At 35.6% G+C, this 19,870-nt stretch overlaps 1 protein-coding gene across 6 annotated transcripts in view; it reads left to right on the forward strand.

Moving 5' to 3' along the window:
• LPGAT1 (lysophosphatidylglycerol acyltransferase 1) overlaps positions 1 to 19,870 on the forward strand; it is a 128,243-nt gene that overhangs the window by 83,122 nt on the left and 25,251 nt on the right. For 5 of the 6 annotated variants that reach the window (NM_001083756.2, XM_059875486.1, XM_024976434.2 and 2 more), the window contains 3 exons: positions 4,754 to 4,849; positions 7,583 to 7,856; positions 11,165 to 11,291. In NM_001083756.2, the coding sequence (NP_001077225.1) occupies positions 4,754 to 4,849; positions 7,583 to 7,856; positions 11,165 to 11,291 (497 nt within the window). The remainder of the gene's footprint in view (positions 1 to 4,753; positions 4,850 to 7,582; positions 7,857 to 11,164; positions 11,292 to 19,870) is intronic. The other variant, XM_059875487.1, reaches the window with a different exon arrangement.

Consider the following 19,870-nt stretch of genomic DNA (forward strand, 5'->3'; position numbering starts at 1 on the left):
TATGGAGTTAATATTTGGCCTAATAATGAAGAAACCAATAGGTATTTTATAAATGTTTCATGTTCATGGTCACTAACTATAAATATAGAAGAACATCATCCTATAAGATGTCCTCTTAAAGGAACTGATAAGTTAGTGATAGGTGAAGAGAGGGAATAGCAAACAATACTTAATTACAAAGTGAGAAGCATTTGGTGGAAGGTGAGCTCACCATGTACTTGGTGGATATAGAAAAATTTGTGGAGAGGAGAAGACATAAACTTGACCTGAAAGGATTGAGTAGAACTTAAGCAGAGTAGTGAAGCAAGGGCCTCTTCTGTAGTGAAATAATCATGGCCAAAACCCAAGGCAAGAATACACCTGGTGTGTTTAGGTCCTCACAATTTGATTCAGCAGGTCAAGGGTCAGAAAATGAGGTGAGAGTAAATGGAAAAGGTTTGCTTATTATGAAATCTGTTTTTGTTGTTTATCTGAGAAGCAAAGGCATTATTTTGCTAGAATGTAGAATAAATTCAATAATTTCTTATATTCAGAATTGTTAAATAATATCACTGTGTATATATATATTTGCATTTATAATAATATGTCACCTGTCCTCTAAATTATTGATGTTAAAATTTTGTAAAAACTAGTTTATTTTTGGACTTCTCTGGTGGTCCAGTGGTTAAGACTCTGCTTCCACTGCAAGGGGCATAGGTTCGATCCCTGATTGGCAAACTAAGATCCCACATGCCGTGAAGTGTGGCCCACTCCCCCCCGCAAAAAAAAAAACCTATTTGGCTTTATATCAAGGAGAACATTTTTATTCTTACTGATAAGATACTTGTAGTGATTTTTCTGAGGGCCTATGATGTCTTCCATTGGTTTTTGAGTCTCAAAAAGTGCTTAAAATGATAAGTATAAATATCCTAACTTTGTTACTCTTAACTTCAGTTTGGCAGAAATGATGACTGCATTAGTCAGAATATAGGTAATCTGAGATTCATCAATATTGCAGACAAAAGAAATTTTGATTTATTTGTTTGCTTTTGTAAAAAGATTTCAGTTAGTTGGTCTTCTGCTCATTTTTCTGTCCAGAGTTATTCCCATTTTCAGATTAGTTATACTAAGTATTTGTTACCATCTGATATTACTAAATAATGTGAAATTTCAAAGAATTTTTATCTTGTTTCATAAAGGAGTAGTTGAGAAATAAAAGGTAGAATATTATGATCTCTACCTCCTGCCTAGTAAATGTGGGGCAATATTAATTTATACTCATAAATAGAAATGTTTACTTGATTAATTGCATACTCCATGGGCACTTTCAAAGAAAGAAAACTAATGTCAGTTTAAAACTGGCCCACTAGGGCTTCCCTGGTGGCTCAGATGGTAAAGAATCTGCCTGCGATGCAGGAGACCTGTGTTCGATACCTGGGTCGGGAAGATCTCCTGGAGAAGGAAATGGCAACTCACTCCAGTATTCTTGCCTGGAGAATCCCATAGACAGAGGAACCCATTGGGTTGCAAAGAGTCAGACATGACTGAGCAAGTAACACTTAAAAATATTAGTTTAATGGTGATATAAGTGTAACATAGCTTTTTGAATTCAGGAATTCCTGTGGTGCTCGTCATTATTCCTTTGTGGAGCAAGGGCACTCGCTTGCATTTTGGTAGGACAGCACTGTTGTTCTCATCTGTCCTGCTGGAGTTGTTTTCCTTACCTGGCTGCAACCTGCTGCATGCTAGTAGAACTCCCTAGCTATTGTGACCGCCAAAATTGTCCTTGCAGATTTCTAAATGGAGATTCATTGACTTTACTAACATTTCAGAATGATATAAAGAATGGAGCCATTTATGTAAGCCTCTCCAGATGTTTGAATATGTAGAAAATCCATGCTTATGGGTAAAGGATAATTAATGTAAAAGATAAAGCACAAGTTGGAATCAAGATTGCTGGGAGAAATATCAATAACCTCAGATATGCAGATGACACCACCCTTATGGCAGAAAGTGAAGAGGAACTAAAGAGCCTCTTGATGAAAGTGAAAGAGAAGAGTGAAAAAGTTGGCTTAAAGCTCAACATTCAGAAAACTAAGATCATGGCATCTGGTCCTATTACTTCGTGGAGAATAGATGTGGAAACAGTGTCAGACTTTATTTTTGGGGGCTCCAAAATCACTGCAGATGGTGACTGCAGCATGAAATAAAAAGACGCTTACTCCTTGGGAGAAAAGTTATGACCAACCTAGACAGCATATTAAAAAACAGAGACGTTACTTTGCCAACAAAGGTCCATCTGGTCAAGACTATGGTTTTTCCAGTGGTCATGTATGGATGTGAGAGTTAGACTATAAAGAAAGCTGAGCACTGAAGAATTGATGCTTTTGAACTGTGGTGTTGGAGAAGACTCTTGAGAGTCCCTTGGACTGCAAGGAGGTCCAACCAGTCCATCCTAAAGGAGATCAGTCCTGAGTGTTCATTGGAAGGACTGATGTTGAAGCTGAAACTCCCAATACTTTGGCCACCTGATATGAAGAGCTGACTCATTTGACAAGACTCTGATGCCGGGGAAGATTGAGGGCAGGAGGAGAAGGGGACAACAGAGGATGAGATGGTTGGATGGCATCACCGACTCAATGGACATGAATTTGAGTAAACTCTGGGAGTTGGTGGACAGGGAGGCCTGGCATGCTGCAGTCCATGGGGTCGCAAAGAGTTGGACACGACTGAGCGACTGAACTGAACTGGATTTTGTCCCCTGGAAATACCTAGCAGTGCTCTGACAGACAACCTGTGAAATGTCGCCGGAGTTGACTCAGGCGGGTTGTGTTTACTGACTTCCTTTTTTCAGGAATGTGAGTCAAAGGATTAGTTATATTTTCTAAACATTCTAGTACCTTTTTAAGAAATGTCTCTAAAGTGAGGGGTCTTGCCCTTTCACGGCAGTTGATGATAAAACTAAGAATTTTCATTTCTACTAATAGAACTCTATTGGACATGTAATATATATTTATTGACTTGTAATATTTCTGCTAAAATAAGTCAGGACAGAATTATCCATACAAATCTTAGAAGATAGCTTGACTGTCTTATTGAATTTGTTTTAGGTTACTTTCTAACTGAGGAGATAAATCCACTATAAATGTAAGATTAAACATAAAAGCTACTTTAGTGTTGGTATATTAAACTCAGAGATCAGTAATTTGCAGCCACACTTCATACTGTGTATAAAGCTCAAAGATTTTACAGGTTGAATCCACCTGCTTTTTGTTTTGTTTCTTGGGAAACTTTTCAGCAAATTCCATTTAGTTCATATCTCAATTTATTTACAGAAAGTACTTATCATTACAAAGCAAAACAAATTATTTTAATCTGTATTAATTGATTTGAAAATTAGTCTTTCACTGGGCATGTATCTATTTTTTTAAAGTTGTTTTATATAGTAAAACTGGTGGAATAGGAATCATGCAACTGAATTATTTAGTAATGCTGAAAAATTAAGGCAGAAGCTCCAGTATTATATTATTTGTGGGGTTTTATAATGTTTTTGTAAAAGCAGCACATGGGTGTCAATGCTTCATTTTTTCCTTATATGTGCATACAGTTTTGTGCTTAGAGATGGAATTTATGTTTCTTATTCCTGTAGGAACCGAAGTAGAGCTCTGTTGCATTCTTGATTGAGGCTGTAGTTTTCACTTTATTTATTTAAGGCTTATAACAAGGGATGCTATTATCTCAGCAGGGGAGAACAATTAAGCCATTCATTAACTAGATCCTGTTTACATTTACTTTTAATTTTGAAATTTTGCTTGGAATAAAGTCTTCTGCTCCTGATAGAGTATTAACTTTTATCAACAATGGATAATATTTTGGGTTTAAGAAACTGTATTTTTATGCTGGTAAAGAGTATGGCTTTGTATAAACTAACAAATACACTTAATAGTAGAATGTGTAAATCACTCTCCTGAATTAATTTTTAAAAATTTACAGTGTGTTTTTTGAGTAAATGAATGGTTTAATGTTCTTTTGTTGAACATTTTTATATTTTTGTATTTATATCTTTATGTTTTTCGACTTTTAGTATTTTAACCATTAAGGTAAAGTCACATTTTATAAAGCTTTAAAAAAGATGTTAACGAAGATATTAAGGCTTTTATAAAGCCTTAATAAAAATGTTAATCGTTCAGTTGTATCTGACTTTGCAGCCCCGTGGACTGTAGTCCACCGGGCTTCTCTGTCCGTGGGGTTCTCCAGGCAAGGACAGTGGAGTGGGTTTCCATTTCCTCCTCCAGGGGATCTTCCTGACCCAGGGGTCAAACCAGCGTCTCCCCTTGCAGGCAGATTCTTTACCATCTGAGCTATTAGGGAAGCCCTTACAAAGCCTTAGTGCTTATTAATTAAACTCATAGCCCTCTTTTGATAATTTAGGCATATTGTATTGTTTCAGAATAACTTTATAAGTTATGTAAGAATTACCAGTCATGTTTATATAGAACAAATTGGAAATCATTAAGTTCAAATTTAAGTTAATTCAGTTTTATCTGTTACCCAGTGATGTATATACCTGTGATTTAAGAATCCAAGACTTGGAATCAAGACCTGTAATTTTTCATGTAGCACTTTATTTGTAGAAATAGCATTAGATTTTAAATATTTAGGTTAATGAAAAGTATGGTTGGATGATTATGCTTAAAATTTAGATACTGGCTAGTCTATACTCAGTATTTTTTCTATCCAATATTTAATTATTTTTTGTTTTTAAATATTTTAGGTTGTTGCTCAGATGATGTGGTTGATGGATCATATTTTTAAATACACAAACTTTGGAATTGTTTCTCTAGTTCATGGAGACTTCTTTATAAGACAGGTAACCAATGAGCATTTTTTTCCATAGTGAGAGTTGATCAGTCTGATTCTTTAGTGTAAAAAGAGACATCACAAAACTAATTGTAATAGGTAGAGCCTCTTCTAGTTATCTCAGGGAGCTGGGAATCTGTTCCCTAAAACAGAGTTTGTATTATTTCAGTCTGAATTTGAGTATGCATAAGTATTAAAAATACAAATATTTTCATCTCTACCCTCCTCCTCTCTTTCTAAACAGTTTTCAAGCACCTGCCACATTCTCAGCTCTTCTGAGATCACTGTTAATTTTATTTACGAGTCACTGTTATATGATACAGAAGATACCTAAATTAGCAATTGTGAGATTGTTAAGTAAGATTACCAGTAGGGAGAATATTAAGTAATTAAATAAATAAGAGAAAATATTTTGTGAATTCATAATATGAAAACTGAGTACATCAGATTTCTGTAAATCCAGAAAAACCTTAGAGGAGAAGATAATACATGGCATAAATTTAAAGAATGAGTATGAGTTTGATGGAAGAAGATGGACTGGGAATGGATCCCAAGCATTAGGAATAGTTTAGTAGGAAAAAAAAAACTCACTTATCAAAATAGTGTTTCCCTGATATGCTACTTAGAGTCGCATGCTTTATTTTCTCAAAAATGGATAACTGAAATATGATATCAAGAGTTTTTATGTATGGTAATGCCACACTAATCTACTGTTTATATATTTAGCAACTTCACCTTGGATGGTGCAGTACCTTGTACATGTTAATTTATTTAATGAATTGCTGGTGAATCTAATTAAACCTCTTCTGAGAACTGTAAATTCAGAAATAAGCTGAAATAATGTAGAAAAACTTCTGAGCTGTATGAAAATACATATCCCAAAACACATAAACTTTGCTCCAGACAGTTATATGTACAAAACATTTTTTTTTTCCCATTCTGTATAATTGCTTTGTTCCTTCTGGGAAGGCCCTTGGTTTTTCTAAGCAGAGAGATGGGAAAAAAAAGCAGGCTTGGAACCTCAGGAAGAACTGGGAATGGGGATTGGCCACAATAAGACTGAAACAAAATAAGCAGATCAACTTATAAGTAATCAGAACAAGTTAATGAAGAAACTAATCTAACATCTTAGTATCACTGGAGGGAAAGACAGCGGAACTGACAATTGAAGCAGTCTGGGTGGAGTCCAGAGGAGAAGCTGGATGAACCGCTCAGAAGTCTGAGGAAATTATTGAATTTATAGTGTTGTAACAGTTGACCTTGTTATCATGATGATCCTTAGGCCTCAAGAAGAGGCTAAATTAGACTGAATTATCAGTGAACTTTGAGGAGTTGGAAGTAGAAAATAATGTACTCCAAAACATTTCCTTTTTTATTACAGTGTTGTTTTACATACTTAAGACTATATTTCAGATTATTGGAGAGACTTACAAATTCACTTATAAAGAGCAAAAATATTTTCCCTGTTATATAGTAATTAAAATCTATAACTTGAAGGTAATAGAGAGACAGAAAAAAATATTACTATTAAAGAAAATCTGTTGGGGCTTTGCTACTAGACATTTTTAATAAAATATTTCCAAGGATATTAAAAATATTTTATATGTAGTGTTGGGAACTTAATAAATAAAGTTTAATCATAATCAGTTCCATAAATCAGCTAAGAAAATTGTTACTTGTTTTGCGCTTGGAATAATTTAAAGACTGAAAGCATATGAATTATTTGGGGGGAGCTTCTGTAATTTTGTTGGCTGGAAAATTACTAGCAATTTGATCATACTGAAAGGGAGAGCCTTTCTAATATTTAGTCATGAGTTTGGGGCTTTCCTGAAAATGCTTCTGAATTCTTTTTTTCAGTATCCAAGTTATCCTCTTTCCTTACTTTCCCTCAAAACTGAAACCCAGTCCATCAGAGCATCCTGTTAGCATTCAGACTTTTTTCCTGAATGTATGTACCTCTCATCTATATCCTGTAGTTGAATCTCATCAAACTCCCCTGTCCAGACTCTACAGCAGTCTCCTAACTTATTTCCTGCAGTCTTTTTGTCACTGGAACCAGAAGATATTTAATGTAAATAAGATCATGACTTTCCCTTTTTGAAAACTGTTTAATGACATCCCATCCCAAATTACTACTCACCAAACTCAAGGCCTTTCTCCTATGATCTCCACCTCTCTGCATTTCTCAGCCACACTGACCTTGTCATGCTCTCTGAAATGCCAAGGTTACTCCCGCCTCAGGGCCATTTGTCTCTTTTGTCCTCATCACCTCGAGTTCTCTGCCACTCATGTTCACATGGCTTATTCCCTCACAATAGCCTCTCTGCTTAAATTTCACCTCCCTGGAGTTGCTTCCCCTGACCCTGTTGCACTTCTCTAGCCTCTTACTCTTCTTCCTAACACTTATCACCAGTTGCATGCATCCTCCACGAGGGTGTCTTACTTCTCTAAGACGTGCCTGGCAAGTAAGTAGTAGATACTCAGTAAATACTCACTAATGAAGAGTGAATAAACTTTCAGGGGCAATTAGAGCACTTTGTTTCTTCAGAAAGAAGAGTTTATTTATGTAAGTGGTAATAACTTCCTTTTGCCACTGTGGTCAAAAGGGGAAGTAAGCAGTGCAGGGGGAAGTCACTGTTCTAGCCTGTGTTTGGAATTTACTCTGGAATCAGTCATTTCTAGCATTTATGGTCTTTAAATTTCAAACATGCCTATACTTATTATACATGTGTCTACCCTCTAGGGAAAATCTCATCGTGACCAACAGCTTCTTCTTCTTAAGAAGCACCTAGAAAATAATTACAGGAGCAGAGATCGAAAATGGATTGTTCTGTTTCCAGAAGGGGGCTTCCTCAGGAAGAGGCGAGAAACCAGTCAGTCATTTGCCAAGAAAAATAACTTGCCATTTCTTACACATGTCACTTTGCCAAGAGTTGGGGCAACAAAAATTATTTTGCGTGCACTTGTAGCACGACAGGAAAATGGAAGTCCAGCAGGAGGAGACGCTAAGGAATTAGGTACGATGGTTTTTAGCATTTTTTTCTTTTCTTGAAATTAGAGGCTTTTCTGGAGTTCTTTTTTATATTTATAATTTTGTTGAATAGAAATAATACTGAGGAAGAAGATGAAAATATAATTTAAAATATTTATTTGTTTGGCTATGTTGGATTTTAGTTGTAGCTCAGGGCTCACATGTGGGATCTTAGTTCCTCAACCTGGAATTGAACCCGCATCCCCTGCATTGGAAGGCACATCCTAAACCACTGGACTGCCAGGGAAGTCCTGAAAATATAACTTTTTAATGTTTCTATTTACAAAGTAGTCCATGCTTACAGTAATCTATTCAAATAGTATAGGAATGTATAAGGTCAAAGGTGTCTTTCCCTTCCTGTATATCTTTCTCCTGGTCATTCACACTGCTTCAGTTGCCATTCCTGTAAATATCTTTTCAGATTTGTGAAGCATGTAAGTAGTGTAAATTCCTATAAGTGGAATTAGTATATTAAAAGATACAGGAGTAGAAATGAGTAATTTGAAAAACTGTATGCAAATGAAATTGTAATGATACATATATTTTGCATTTATCAAATTTAGAAAGTTTTTTTTTGTTTTTAATACAGAGAATGAGTTTAATACAATTGGGCAGTATTTATTGAAAGTCTTAAAATGTTGATTAGTTAACTCCACTGCATATAATACTTATCAAAATGGAATGATCTGAAATACTGGCACAGTAGTTTATCACAGCATTATGTCGAATGGCAGGAAATTGGAAATAGCCAGAAGAGAGAATAGATAAGTAATTATTAAATATCCGTCTAACAGAATACAACACAATCATTATGAATGATGTCTATGGGCTTAGAAAATGCTTCTGCTCTATAATATTAATGGAGTAGGAGGAACATAACAACTCTTGTGTAAACAATATGAGCTTAAATATGTAAATAATAAGGCAGTAGAAAATTTGTGAAAGGAAAGATTCCAGAATATTAGTGATTGCTTCTCTGAGTTGTAACATTATGGATATTTTTTCCCCATTTCTTAATACTTTTCTGAATTTAAAAAAAAATAGTACATATTACTTTTATGGCCAGGAAAAAGTAAACCATCCTCAAAGATGCAGCTCTCTTGCAGATAGTCTGATGAAGTATGCAGATCTGCAGCATCTATTTGTGCCAACAATGTGAAGGCTCTTTTGAACAATTTTCTCTAAGACACTATGAAAGTTTGCTGATAAATTATAAGTCAAAAAGCTGAAAGAAACTGACTAGGCCTGTTTCCTTAGTAGCTATTTCTTTTAATAGTCTTTAGATAAAATAAAAATGGAAATGATGGACCCTCAGAAATGTGTGTTGTTTTAGATGACAGTAAGGACCAGATACAAAAATAATGCCATGAGATTGTGCTGAGTTCTTTTATTTGTTTTTTGCAAACAGCTGCCTGGCAGTCAGCTCTCTTGATCTTTCATCATCTATTAAAAAGACAAATTGAAAGAGTCTTTTAATAGAAAAGGAAGGTTTGGAATAGCTTCACGGCTGCAGAGACTGTGGCAATGTCAGCCAAGCCAAAGCTTGAAGACAAAGGTCTTCCAAACAGGATTAATTGCACTAATAAAGGCTGCTGTTTTTAAATAGTTTTACCCAGTCAATATTCTGTAGTGGTCTAGATCCCAAAGGAATGGGTACTTATCATAATCATTACACACAAGGGAAGAAAAATGTTTTGTTTTGTTTTCCTTTTGGAGAGAAACAGTCTCTGTTTATAACCAAAGTGAAATTGTTTATTACTTATCTTACCTTAGTTGAAATTTTTAGGCCTCTCACCTTCTGAGATGACCCACACTCTGTAGAGTGTGTTTCTCCCAGGGCCGCCCTCGCCTTCTGAGACAGATCACATTCTGTCTATGGGATGTGTATCTCTCTAAATAAATCCACTTCTTACCTGTCAAGAAAAAAAAAATTCTTAATTCTAGCAGATTAGGAAAAATCCATAAGAAATTCTATAAAGCTATATACCCCAAAACTAGTTTTACTTATATTTTACCTTTTCTTCTCTATGTTTTGGTATTTGTATCTTATTTTTTTAGTGTTCATATTCACTATTTAGTATTTTATTCTATATAAACACAAACCATGCCTTCATGTTGGTTTTAAACATGTAAGCATAAACATGTGAAAATAAAGTTGTATCTAATTAACTTTAAAAGGATTAGTATTTTCATTTTTGTGTGATTTAATCAATATTAAATTGAACTCTGGTGATTTTTCCCAACCATTTTATTATAAAAATTTTTAAACATACATAAAAATTAAAAGAACTTTGCAATTTTGCAGTTAGTGAGCAGACCAACTAGATTTTACAGTTAACACTTTACTGTATTTGTTTTATCACATGTCTCTCTATCCTTCTATCTATCTATTAGTCCATTTTGGTTGTTGTTTTGTTTTTTTTTTAATGCAGCTCAAGGTAAGTTGCAGTCATTACTTTAGCCCCAAACATTTCAGCTTGTATGTCATGGGTAGCTTGTTAAAATGTCTTTCTTTACCTACACTATTCCTTCAGCAATATATTATTTAAAAATTAAAATTTTTAAACTTATTTCTTATATGAGTATTTTTCCCCTTTAGAATGTTGTCTAAAATTTTAAAAGAATTTTAGGCCAGTTTTAAATTATTTGACACTTTAAGTAAAATATTGTTGATTCCTTCTGTACATTTGGCCTTATGTTTAAAAGTAAGTTTTATTGTTTTAAAGATCCTTTAATTACTTCAAACAAAGGATAGACCTCTACACTTTAAAGTCTACCTATTAGCATTCTCTGTGAGGATTCCCCTCTCAATTCTTGCTCAACTTTGTACCCTGAGCTGGGAACAGAAACGGAGTGCAGAGGACTGCAGTGAGCAGAACTTCCCCGGCCCCTCCCACAACAATGGTTACCACCTGTTGTTCCTGCCAAAGGGTGGACGGTTTAGTGCTTTATTTTTCTGTAACTCTTGACATAATGGGAGGGGTGTTTTGTTGTTGGTTTTGAACAAAAGCAGCAACTGAAGATCATGTGTGTCAATAAAGTGCTTAATTTTACTGCTTTAATCCAATATTTATTAATATCTTCCAAGTATCACAAATCTTAGTGTTTGTATTATCTTGTGAATGGATTTTTTTGTTTGTTTTGAGATCTGCTTTTTACTTTCCTGATGTGATACTTTAGCTTTTGATGTTTTCAAGATGCTTTATACTTTCTATGCTTATTGCAGGTTAGTTTTTCTTAGTGTTATTTGATGCAAATAATATAAAAATTGATCCAATTTTATATTGTTCTCAGACAACAAATCAAAAGGCCTCCAGTGGATAATAGATACAACTATAGCTTATCCCAAAGCTGAACCCATAGATATTCAAACCTGGATCCTTGGATACAGGAAACCAGCAGTCATACATGTACATTACAGGTAAGAATCCCGCATTAGTACTCAGCATAAATCCAACATAAAGTACTGTCTCTATCAACCGTAGGTTGACTAGGTCACCTCATGTATTATTCTAGGCCACCAGGACACCCTGGGGGATAGGAAAAGAAAGATTGGTGTTTTGTTTGGCTGTTGGGGGGATTTTGGCTTTATTTTAACCCCTAGGTTTCTTAATTCCAAAACAGTCTGTTCATTGCATATTCTAGATTTGTCCTGTCAGGAATAACACCATTGAAATTAAAATAAATGGAAACATACATGGTACTCCTTACCCATTCTTGGTTTTCTGTTTTGTTTGTTTGTTTATTGTTCTCAGAAGAATTGGTTTCTGTTCAGACTCTCCAGTTGTTTGGTTGTATTTTAAAATTTTTAAATAAGAATGAAATGTTTTCAATTAGAATAAGAGATTTAAAATGCAACATTAGAAACCATATATATATACAGATGTTAATAATACAAATAATGAGGTTAGATCTCTTTCTCTTTTAATGTGGGGAGATTGGCAAGAAAAACTAAGTAGCCCTGACTGCTTAAAGTGGGAAATAGGTGCATACAGATAGAAGGTAGTTTGGAAACTATGAAGTTCACTGAAAAATGATAATTTTGGTTTACTTATAGGTAGGTTTTAAAGTCTATTCATGAATGTATTCTTTTTCTGCAGTTAAGCATATCTTATCCAGAACATTACTATTAGCCCAAAATTAGTACAAGCCAGTTTTGCTTCATGTGACATAGAAAATGTTTTTCTTCTTTATCTCAACTGACTTTAAAGATAAAGCAACACCCATTCTTAGAGAATTTAATCGAAATGATCACTTTGGTAATATGGTGTAGCTAGACAAGTTAGTACTTTTGCTAGTTTTTTCCCCCTAGTATAATTTAGAAGACTATACATGTGATTGGAGAAGGGAAATGGCAACCCACTCCAGTATTCTTGCCTGGAGAATCCCACGGACAGAGGAGCCTGGTGAGCTATATAGTCCACAGGGTCGCAAAGAGTCAGACATGACTGAGCAACTAAAACAGCAACAGCAATACATGTGATAGTTGGGCTTCCCTGGTGACTCAGTAGTAAAGAATGTGCCTGCCAGTGCAGGAGATGAGGGTTTGACCATTGGGTCAGGAAGATCACCAGGAAGAGGAAACGGCAACCCACTCCAGTATCCTGCCTGGGAAATCCCATGGACAGAGGAGCCTGGGGGGCTACAATCCATAGGGTCACAAAGTGTTGGACATGACTTAGCGTACCCAACATATCTTAGCAACTAAACAACAGCAACAAGAACACATGTGAGAGTCAGAAAGGAATTATTCTATTTTGCTCAGTATTTATCAGATCCCACTTAGAGTATTACATGTAATTTCTCTACTTCAAAAGAAATAATGCAATTAGTAGAAAAGTTTGCAAAGAGCCAATATGATAGATCACTACTACCACTTAAAATGCAGTTGTTTTAGAGCAAATCAAATTTGGAGATAGTAGAGACTAAATGAAACAATGCTAGGAGAAACTCAAAGTTGAAAGCACCAAATCCTAACCACTAAAGCACCAGGGGAGTGAAACTCCAAGTTGAAAGTACAAACAGGTTAAAGAGAAGTTTTAACAACTCATAAATATTAAATTTGTAATAGGTTTCTGTGTATATGAAGTATTTTTTATTGTATTTTAAGTAGATTTCATGGAAGGTAGTTTGATGCTAAGAACTGACTCATTTGAAAAGACCCCGATGCTAGGAAAGATTGAAGGCAGGAGGAGAAGGGGACGACAGAGGGGTGATGGACAGGGAAGCCTGGCGTGGTGCAGTCCATGGGGTCGTGAAGAGTTGGACACGACTAAGCGACTGAACTGAATAGAATAGTAACTGTCCTTTCCTGTGCGATCATCTTGGAGCCTGCTGAGAATAGCACAGTGTGCCTCTGGATGGCTGGAGCACTCTATTATTATACTGCAACATTGCTGACCGTCAGAGTATACTTGGGAAATAATAAAGTTGCCATCATTTATTTACCATTAATCAATGGTTAGGCCATTTTAAATTTCTTTAATGCATTACTTTTCTCTTCTTGGAAATTATTGTCAAGGCTACTAAGTGGATTCCACTGTTCTTTGTCTCTTTGCAACGTACTGTGACGGGTGTATGGAGATCTCTGAGCAAGAAAGACATTCCCCACCAAGTGACTGCAGCCGTGATGCACCAGTACACTTAAGTGCTTGGAAAACATTTGGTCTTTATTTAAATAGGAAAAGAATATCCAGTTACCAGAATGCGCAGCTGAATGTTCTTTTAGATTTTGTGTTTCTATACTGATGCTTAGGAGAAAAAATTAGAAGAATGCAATAGCTAATTTTAACTGTTCTGATATAAACTGTTTTTTCTTCCAAAAGCAGTTTTCTACATTGTCAGTTCAATTGTTACTTCTTAGGCTTATGTTGATTTTTAGAATTTCTGGAAGAGATGAACTCTAAATGTACATATTATTATGTACTATAGAATACTTTCCTAAAATACCACATAAATGAGAAAGTTAAAATTTGTGATGTGGTTACTTATTAGATCCTATCCTATGAACAGGTAGTAAATAACAGTGCCGTAAATGCATTGTTTGAGCACCAAATGATACACTGATTCTTAAAGTGTTTAAAAAACTACACAAAGTACTATTACTAAGATATATAAGGTTATCAATAAATCCAGTACTAATAAATTAGCATTCTGCATAGATTGGATCTAAACTACTTTATTGGAGAAGGAAATGGCAACCCACTCCAGTATTCTTTCCTGGAAAATTCCATGGACAGAGAAGTCTGGCAGGCTACAGTCCATGGGGTCACAAAGAGTTGGACACAACTGCACGACTAAGCACAAGTTACTTTAAAAGGTGTCTTATTCTTTACTTCCCAATGCTATATATTATTTAACTAGGGAAATATTTTTTGTTACTGTGGATACAACTGCATTATGGATCTCTTTCAGAAGTGAAGGTTGTTTTAAAAGAGGAAAGTGAAAGAAGAAAGTGAAGTCGCTCAGTCATCTCTCACTCTTTGCAACCCCATGGACTGTAGCCTGCCAGGCTCCTCTGTCCATGGGATTTTGCAGGCAAGAATAGTGGAGTGAGCTGCCATTTCCTTCTCTAGGGAATCTTCCCAACCCAGGGATCGAATCCAGGTCCCCTCACACTGCAGGCAGACTCTTTACCATCTGAGTCACCAGAGAAGCCCCTTTAAAAAAGGAATTAAGTCTTAAATATGAGAACCATTTGAGGGGAATACCTTTTTCCTCCACTTCATATTACAGTCACATCAGAAGACAGCTTATTCCTATTAAAGTAGAAATGGGCACAGTATGCTGCTGTTAAGGAGTTAGTAGCAAAATTAAACATGAATTAGATTTTAATTACAGGGATAGAATGCCCCATCCTTAATACAAATGTCTGCTTCACTCCAAATTAGAAAAAGTGAGTTGGAGAAGATTCTGTCATGCAGAAATAGCTTATATTTAAAAAAATCTTAAGTTATAACCATGAGTGTGCTGTTGCTGCTAAGTCGCTTCAGTCGTGTCTGACTCTGTGAGACCCCCGTAGACAGCAGCCCACCAGGCTCCTCTGTCCCTGGGTGGGTTGCCATTTCCTTCTCCAATGCATGAAAGTGAAAGGTGAAAGTGAAGTCGCTCAGTTGTATCCAACTCTTAGCGACACCATGGACTATAGCCTACCAGGCTCCTCCATCCATGGGATTCTCCAGGCAAGAGTACTGGAGTGGGTTGCCATTTCCTTCTCCAAACCATGAGTGTAGTGGCATAGATAAATTGCTAAAAGCAGAGGTGTTACTTTCATGTCTAATTTGATTGGAACATTGGTAACTTCGTTCATGTCTAATTTGATTGGAACGTTGGTAACTTCGAAGGTGTTCAGTTAGAGACTTTGGGTAGTAAATTATTTTCTGTTTGTAGGAGGGTGGGAATTAATTCAGAAAAGTACTATTTAATGAATATTTTTAAAGAAAATATATTCATTAGCAAGAATGGACAAGTGTTAACATTCTGACATATTTGCCTCAGGATAGTTTTATCAGTAAAGAAAATAAAACATTTCTAGAATGCAGTACTTGTTGAATGTATGAATGCTGAAGTTCGTGCTATTTAGACATGGACTGTCCAGTTACAGCAGCCACTAGCCACATTTGCTATTGAGCACTTAAAATGTAGCTAGTCTGATTTGAGATGTTCTGTATGTGTAAAATATACAGTGAATTTTAAAGACTAGTAGGAAAAAGGAATATAAAATATCTCACTAATAATTTTTATTGATGACATATACTAAAATGATATTTTAGCTTTAGGGGATTAAAGGATTAAATTTCTTTAATGTTATTAGATGCTCTCTATTGTGTACTTTGTAAAACATTAAATTTCTTTTTAAAAATAAAAACATATAACTATGAAAATACATCATAGAGGGAAAAAAATCTCTCCCAGCATGCTCACATAAATTTTTTTTTCATATTTCAATATTGTTTTATGTATATTTATGGTGTAGCTACAGTTGTAATATGCATAAAAGTTATTTTTATTCTACTTTATTCCACATTGCATTTTAATGAATGTTAAACCTATACACGACTGAGCGACTTCACTTTCACTCTTCACTTTCAAGCATTGGAGAAGGAAATGGCAACCCACTCCAGTGTTCTTGCCTGGAGAATCCCAGGGACGGGGGAGCCTGGTGGGCTGCCGTCTATGGGGTCGCACAGAGTTGGACAAGACTGACGCGACTTAGCAGCAGCAGCAGCAGCCAACCTGTACTACACATGTTCTAGATGTTAAGATTACAAATTTAATAAGTATTTTCAAGTAGCCATATGAAGTTTTTACATTTTTAGTGGCTTTCCAAAATCCTGGTTACTAAACACATTTAATTATTTTCCTATTGATAATAGATTTCTCAGGTTTCATTCTTGATTTTAATACTATGCTGAATGTCAGTACATACATACAGTTTATCTTACCCCATGTTTTAGATTTTTTATAATAGATATATTTAGCCTGTGAGTTCTCATGTTAGATTGCAGAGTGTTATTAAAATTACAGAAAAACTTATTTATTAGAAAAATTACCAACATTTTAAAATAGTATAATATTTTGTTAATTTAATGCATAAACCTATAATATTTGTGATTAATATTATATCACTTTGATTTTTCTTTCTGTTTTTTCCCTTTACTTCTTAAAACAAGTTACAAGTTTTTATCAGTTTTAGGGGCTATAATTTCAGAAATAGTGTTTTCCTCCAAAACTTTTTGTTATGGAAAATTTCAAACCTGGAAATGAAACCCCATGTACCTGTTTTACTCTTATGGTGAATGTTGTTTCCTCTGTGTTATTTCCCAGGTTCCAGTGGATTATTTTGAAGGAAGGCTCAGACATTATATCATTTCATTTGTAAATGTTTTATTGTATATTCTCTAAAATTTAATAATTCTTTTTGTAAAAACCAGTACACATTGTCATACCTAAAATGTTAATAGTTTATTAATATTATCAAACATCCAATCAGTCATCAGTTTTCCTGGATTGTCTCATAAATTATTTTTTTGACACTTTGGATTCAGTTAACTTGCAATTGGTTGACGTATCGCAAGTTTCTTCGGTGTCCAGATTCCTCCCTCTCTTATTTTCCTTGTAGCTTATTTTCTGAGATACCATATCGTTTGCCCTGTAGAGTTTATACAGTTTTTGTTTTGCTGATTGTATCCTATGTATTCCTCTGTTCCCTATATTTCCTATAAATTGGTGGGTAGGTACTACAACTTCATCAGATTAAGGGTTAAATTTGTTTCACAAGAAATACCTTGCAAGTGATGATGCCTACTTCTATCAAAGAGGTAAATAATGTCTGATTGTCAGAAATAGTTTTTTGAATGCTGTTATTAGTTTAAATTTTTCAAATATATCCAGTGCTTTGAGAAAAAAAATCATACCTCCTTATACCATCCTTTAACCCCAAACAATAATGTCAGAAATTTCAATTTAGAGTCGAGACCTCTTCTGGCATGTAACATATAAAGAGAATCAATTTGCCTAAGATACCCTGATAGTGACGGATTGAGAAAGTCCATAGTCTTTTTATTGTTTGATGAGTCATTAAAAAGGATTTTTCCCTACTATGTCCCTAACTATAAAGATATTGAAATTGTTCTAAACTTAATTGGCAAATGAGATATAAATCATCCATTGGGATGATGGATAGTTGTATTAGTTAGGGTTCTTCAGAGAAATAGAACCAATAGGATATAGAGAGAGATCAAGAATAGATTTATTACAGGAGTTGGCTCGCCTGGTTATGGAAGCCGGGAAGTCCCATAATCTAGTATCTGCAAGCTGGAGAACCAGGAAAGCCAGTGGTGTAATTCAGTCTGAGTCCCAAGGTCTGAAAAAGGTGGGGAAGTGTGAAAGCCTAAGAACTAGGAGTGCTGATGTTCTAGAGCAGCAGAAGGAGGTCTTAGCAAAGACAGTGGGCTCCCCCTTCTTCCACTATTCTGTTCTGGTCAGGACCTCAATGGATTAGATGCTGCCCGCCAGCATTGGCGAAGCGGATCTTCTTAACTTAGTCTTCTGATTTGAATACTAATTGCTTCCAGTGACATCCTTAGAACACACCCTTATAGCACACCAAACATTATGTAAATGTATTACATTTGTAATAATGTAAAACAGTATTTGGACATCCTTTAGCCCAGTCAAATTGACCCATTGCAATGGTCTATGTTGAAAACCAAAGAAACTGAGTTCACCACTATAGAGTTCAGCAATCTTGATATAGAATCATCACAGAAAAATCAATATTATCCCTTTATCCTGACAATACATAGAAAATGTGATATTTTTTAAAAGATGCTTATCTGAGAAACAAGAAGACTATTAAGTATTTACCAATAAAACTTAAGAAAAAAATGTAGAAGGCTTCTATGAAGGAAAATATAAAACTGCACTGAAGAACATAAAAAAACTGAAAAAATGGAAAGAGATACAGTGTTCATAGGGGGAAGGCTGAAAAGTATAAAGATATCAATTCTCCCAATCTATAAATTTAATCTATAAATTTAATATAAGTGTAGTTACATTATCCAGGACTATTAGGATCAGAATTCAGGATGTTTTTTTCTGGAAACTTGACAGATGGTTCTAAAATTCACTGGAGAGAGTAAAGACAAATGAATAGCTAAGATAGTTTTGAAGATAAACAGGACAGAGGAATTCTTCCTACCAGATGTCAAGGCTTAGTGTAATTAAAGCTGTGTACTTGAAGGGCAGGGTTAGATCAATGGAAAGATTAGAGAATCCGGATTTACTTGGGAACTTGTGTATGGTTGATGATTTTCTAACTATATTTTCTATATTTGGTAGTTTTAAAGGGGATATTTGAAGCCCGTCGATAAAGTAGTGTTACTTCTTAGAAACTACAAGTAAGTTCTGAAAAACACAAGTAAGACATCATATATCCAATTTCATCCATTAAGATACATATTTTTTCACATATTAACATCTCTGAAACTGAGAGTCATCTTAAAACCCAGTAAAATAAAGCCTTAGTTATTATTTAATTGGGCTTCCCTTATGACTCAACTGGTAAAGAATCCGCCTGCAATGTGGGAGACCTGGGTTTGATCCCTGGGTTGGGAAGATCCCCTGGAGAAGGGAAAGGCTGCCCTCTCCAGTATTCTGGCCTAGAGAATTCCATGGACGTCCATGGGGTCGCAAAGAGTTAGACACAATTGAGCGACTTTCAGTTCACTTTTCTTCACATTATTTAATTAGATATTTGGCATGCTGCCAAAAAAAGTAATTGCTGCCTCTCTCCTCTCCCCCTCTGCGTCTGGGGAATGAATCTTTGTACTATTTTAGGCCTTTTCTTTGTTTTTTACAATATGAATGTATTAATTCTTCAATTTAAAAAATTATTTGAGGAATTCCCTGGTGGTTCAGTGGTTGGGAATCTGCATGCTGCAGGGCAACTAAACTTGTACGCCACAACCTCTGACCCCGCACGCAAAAGCCTGCAAGCTGCAACTCCTGAAACCTGCATGCCCGAGAGCCCTGCTCTGAAACAGGAGATGCCACCTCAGTGAGAAGCCTGTGCAACATGACTGGAGAGTAACCCCGACTCGCTACAACTAGAGAAAGCCCATGCACAGCAAAGAAGATCCAGCATTCAGTTCAGTTCAGTTGCTCAGTCATGTCCGACTCTTTGCAACCCCGTGAACCGCAGCATACCAGGCCTCCCTGTCCGTCACCAACTCCCGGAATCCACCCAAACCCATGTCCATCAAGTCGGTGATGCCATCCAACCATCTCATCCTCTATTGTCCCCTTCTCCCCCTGCCCTCAATCTTTCCCAGCATCAGGGTCTTTTCCATTGAGTCAGCTCTTTGCATCAGGTGGCCAAAGTATTGGAGTTTCAGCTTCAACATCAGTCCTAGCAATGAACACCCAGATCCCTTGCACTGCAAGGCAGATTCTTAACCACTGGACCACCAGGAAAGTCCCCTATCCATAATTTTAAAG

This window comes from Bos taurus, chromosome 16 (genome assembly GCF_002263795.3).
Source record: "Bos taurus isolate L1 Dominette 01449 registration number 42190680 breed Hereford chromosome 16, ARS-UCD2.0, whole genome shotgun sequence".
In the NCBI taxonomy this organism is placed as follows: domain Eukaryota; kingdom Metazoa; phylum Chordata; class Mammalia; order Artiodactyla; family Bovidae; genus Bos; species Bos taurus.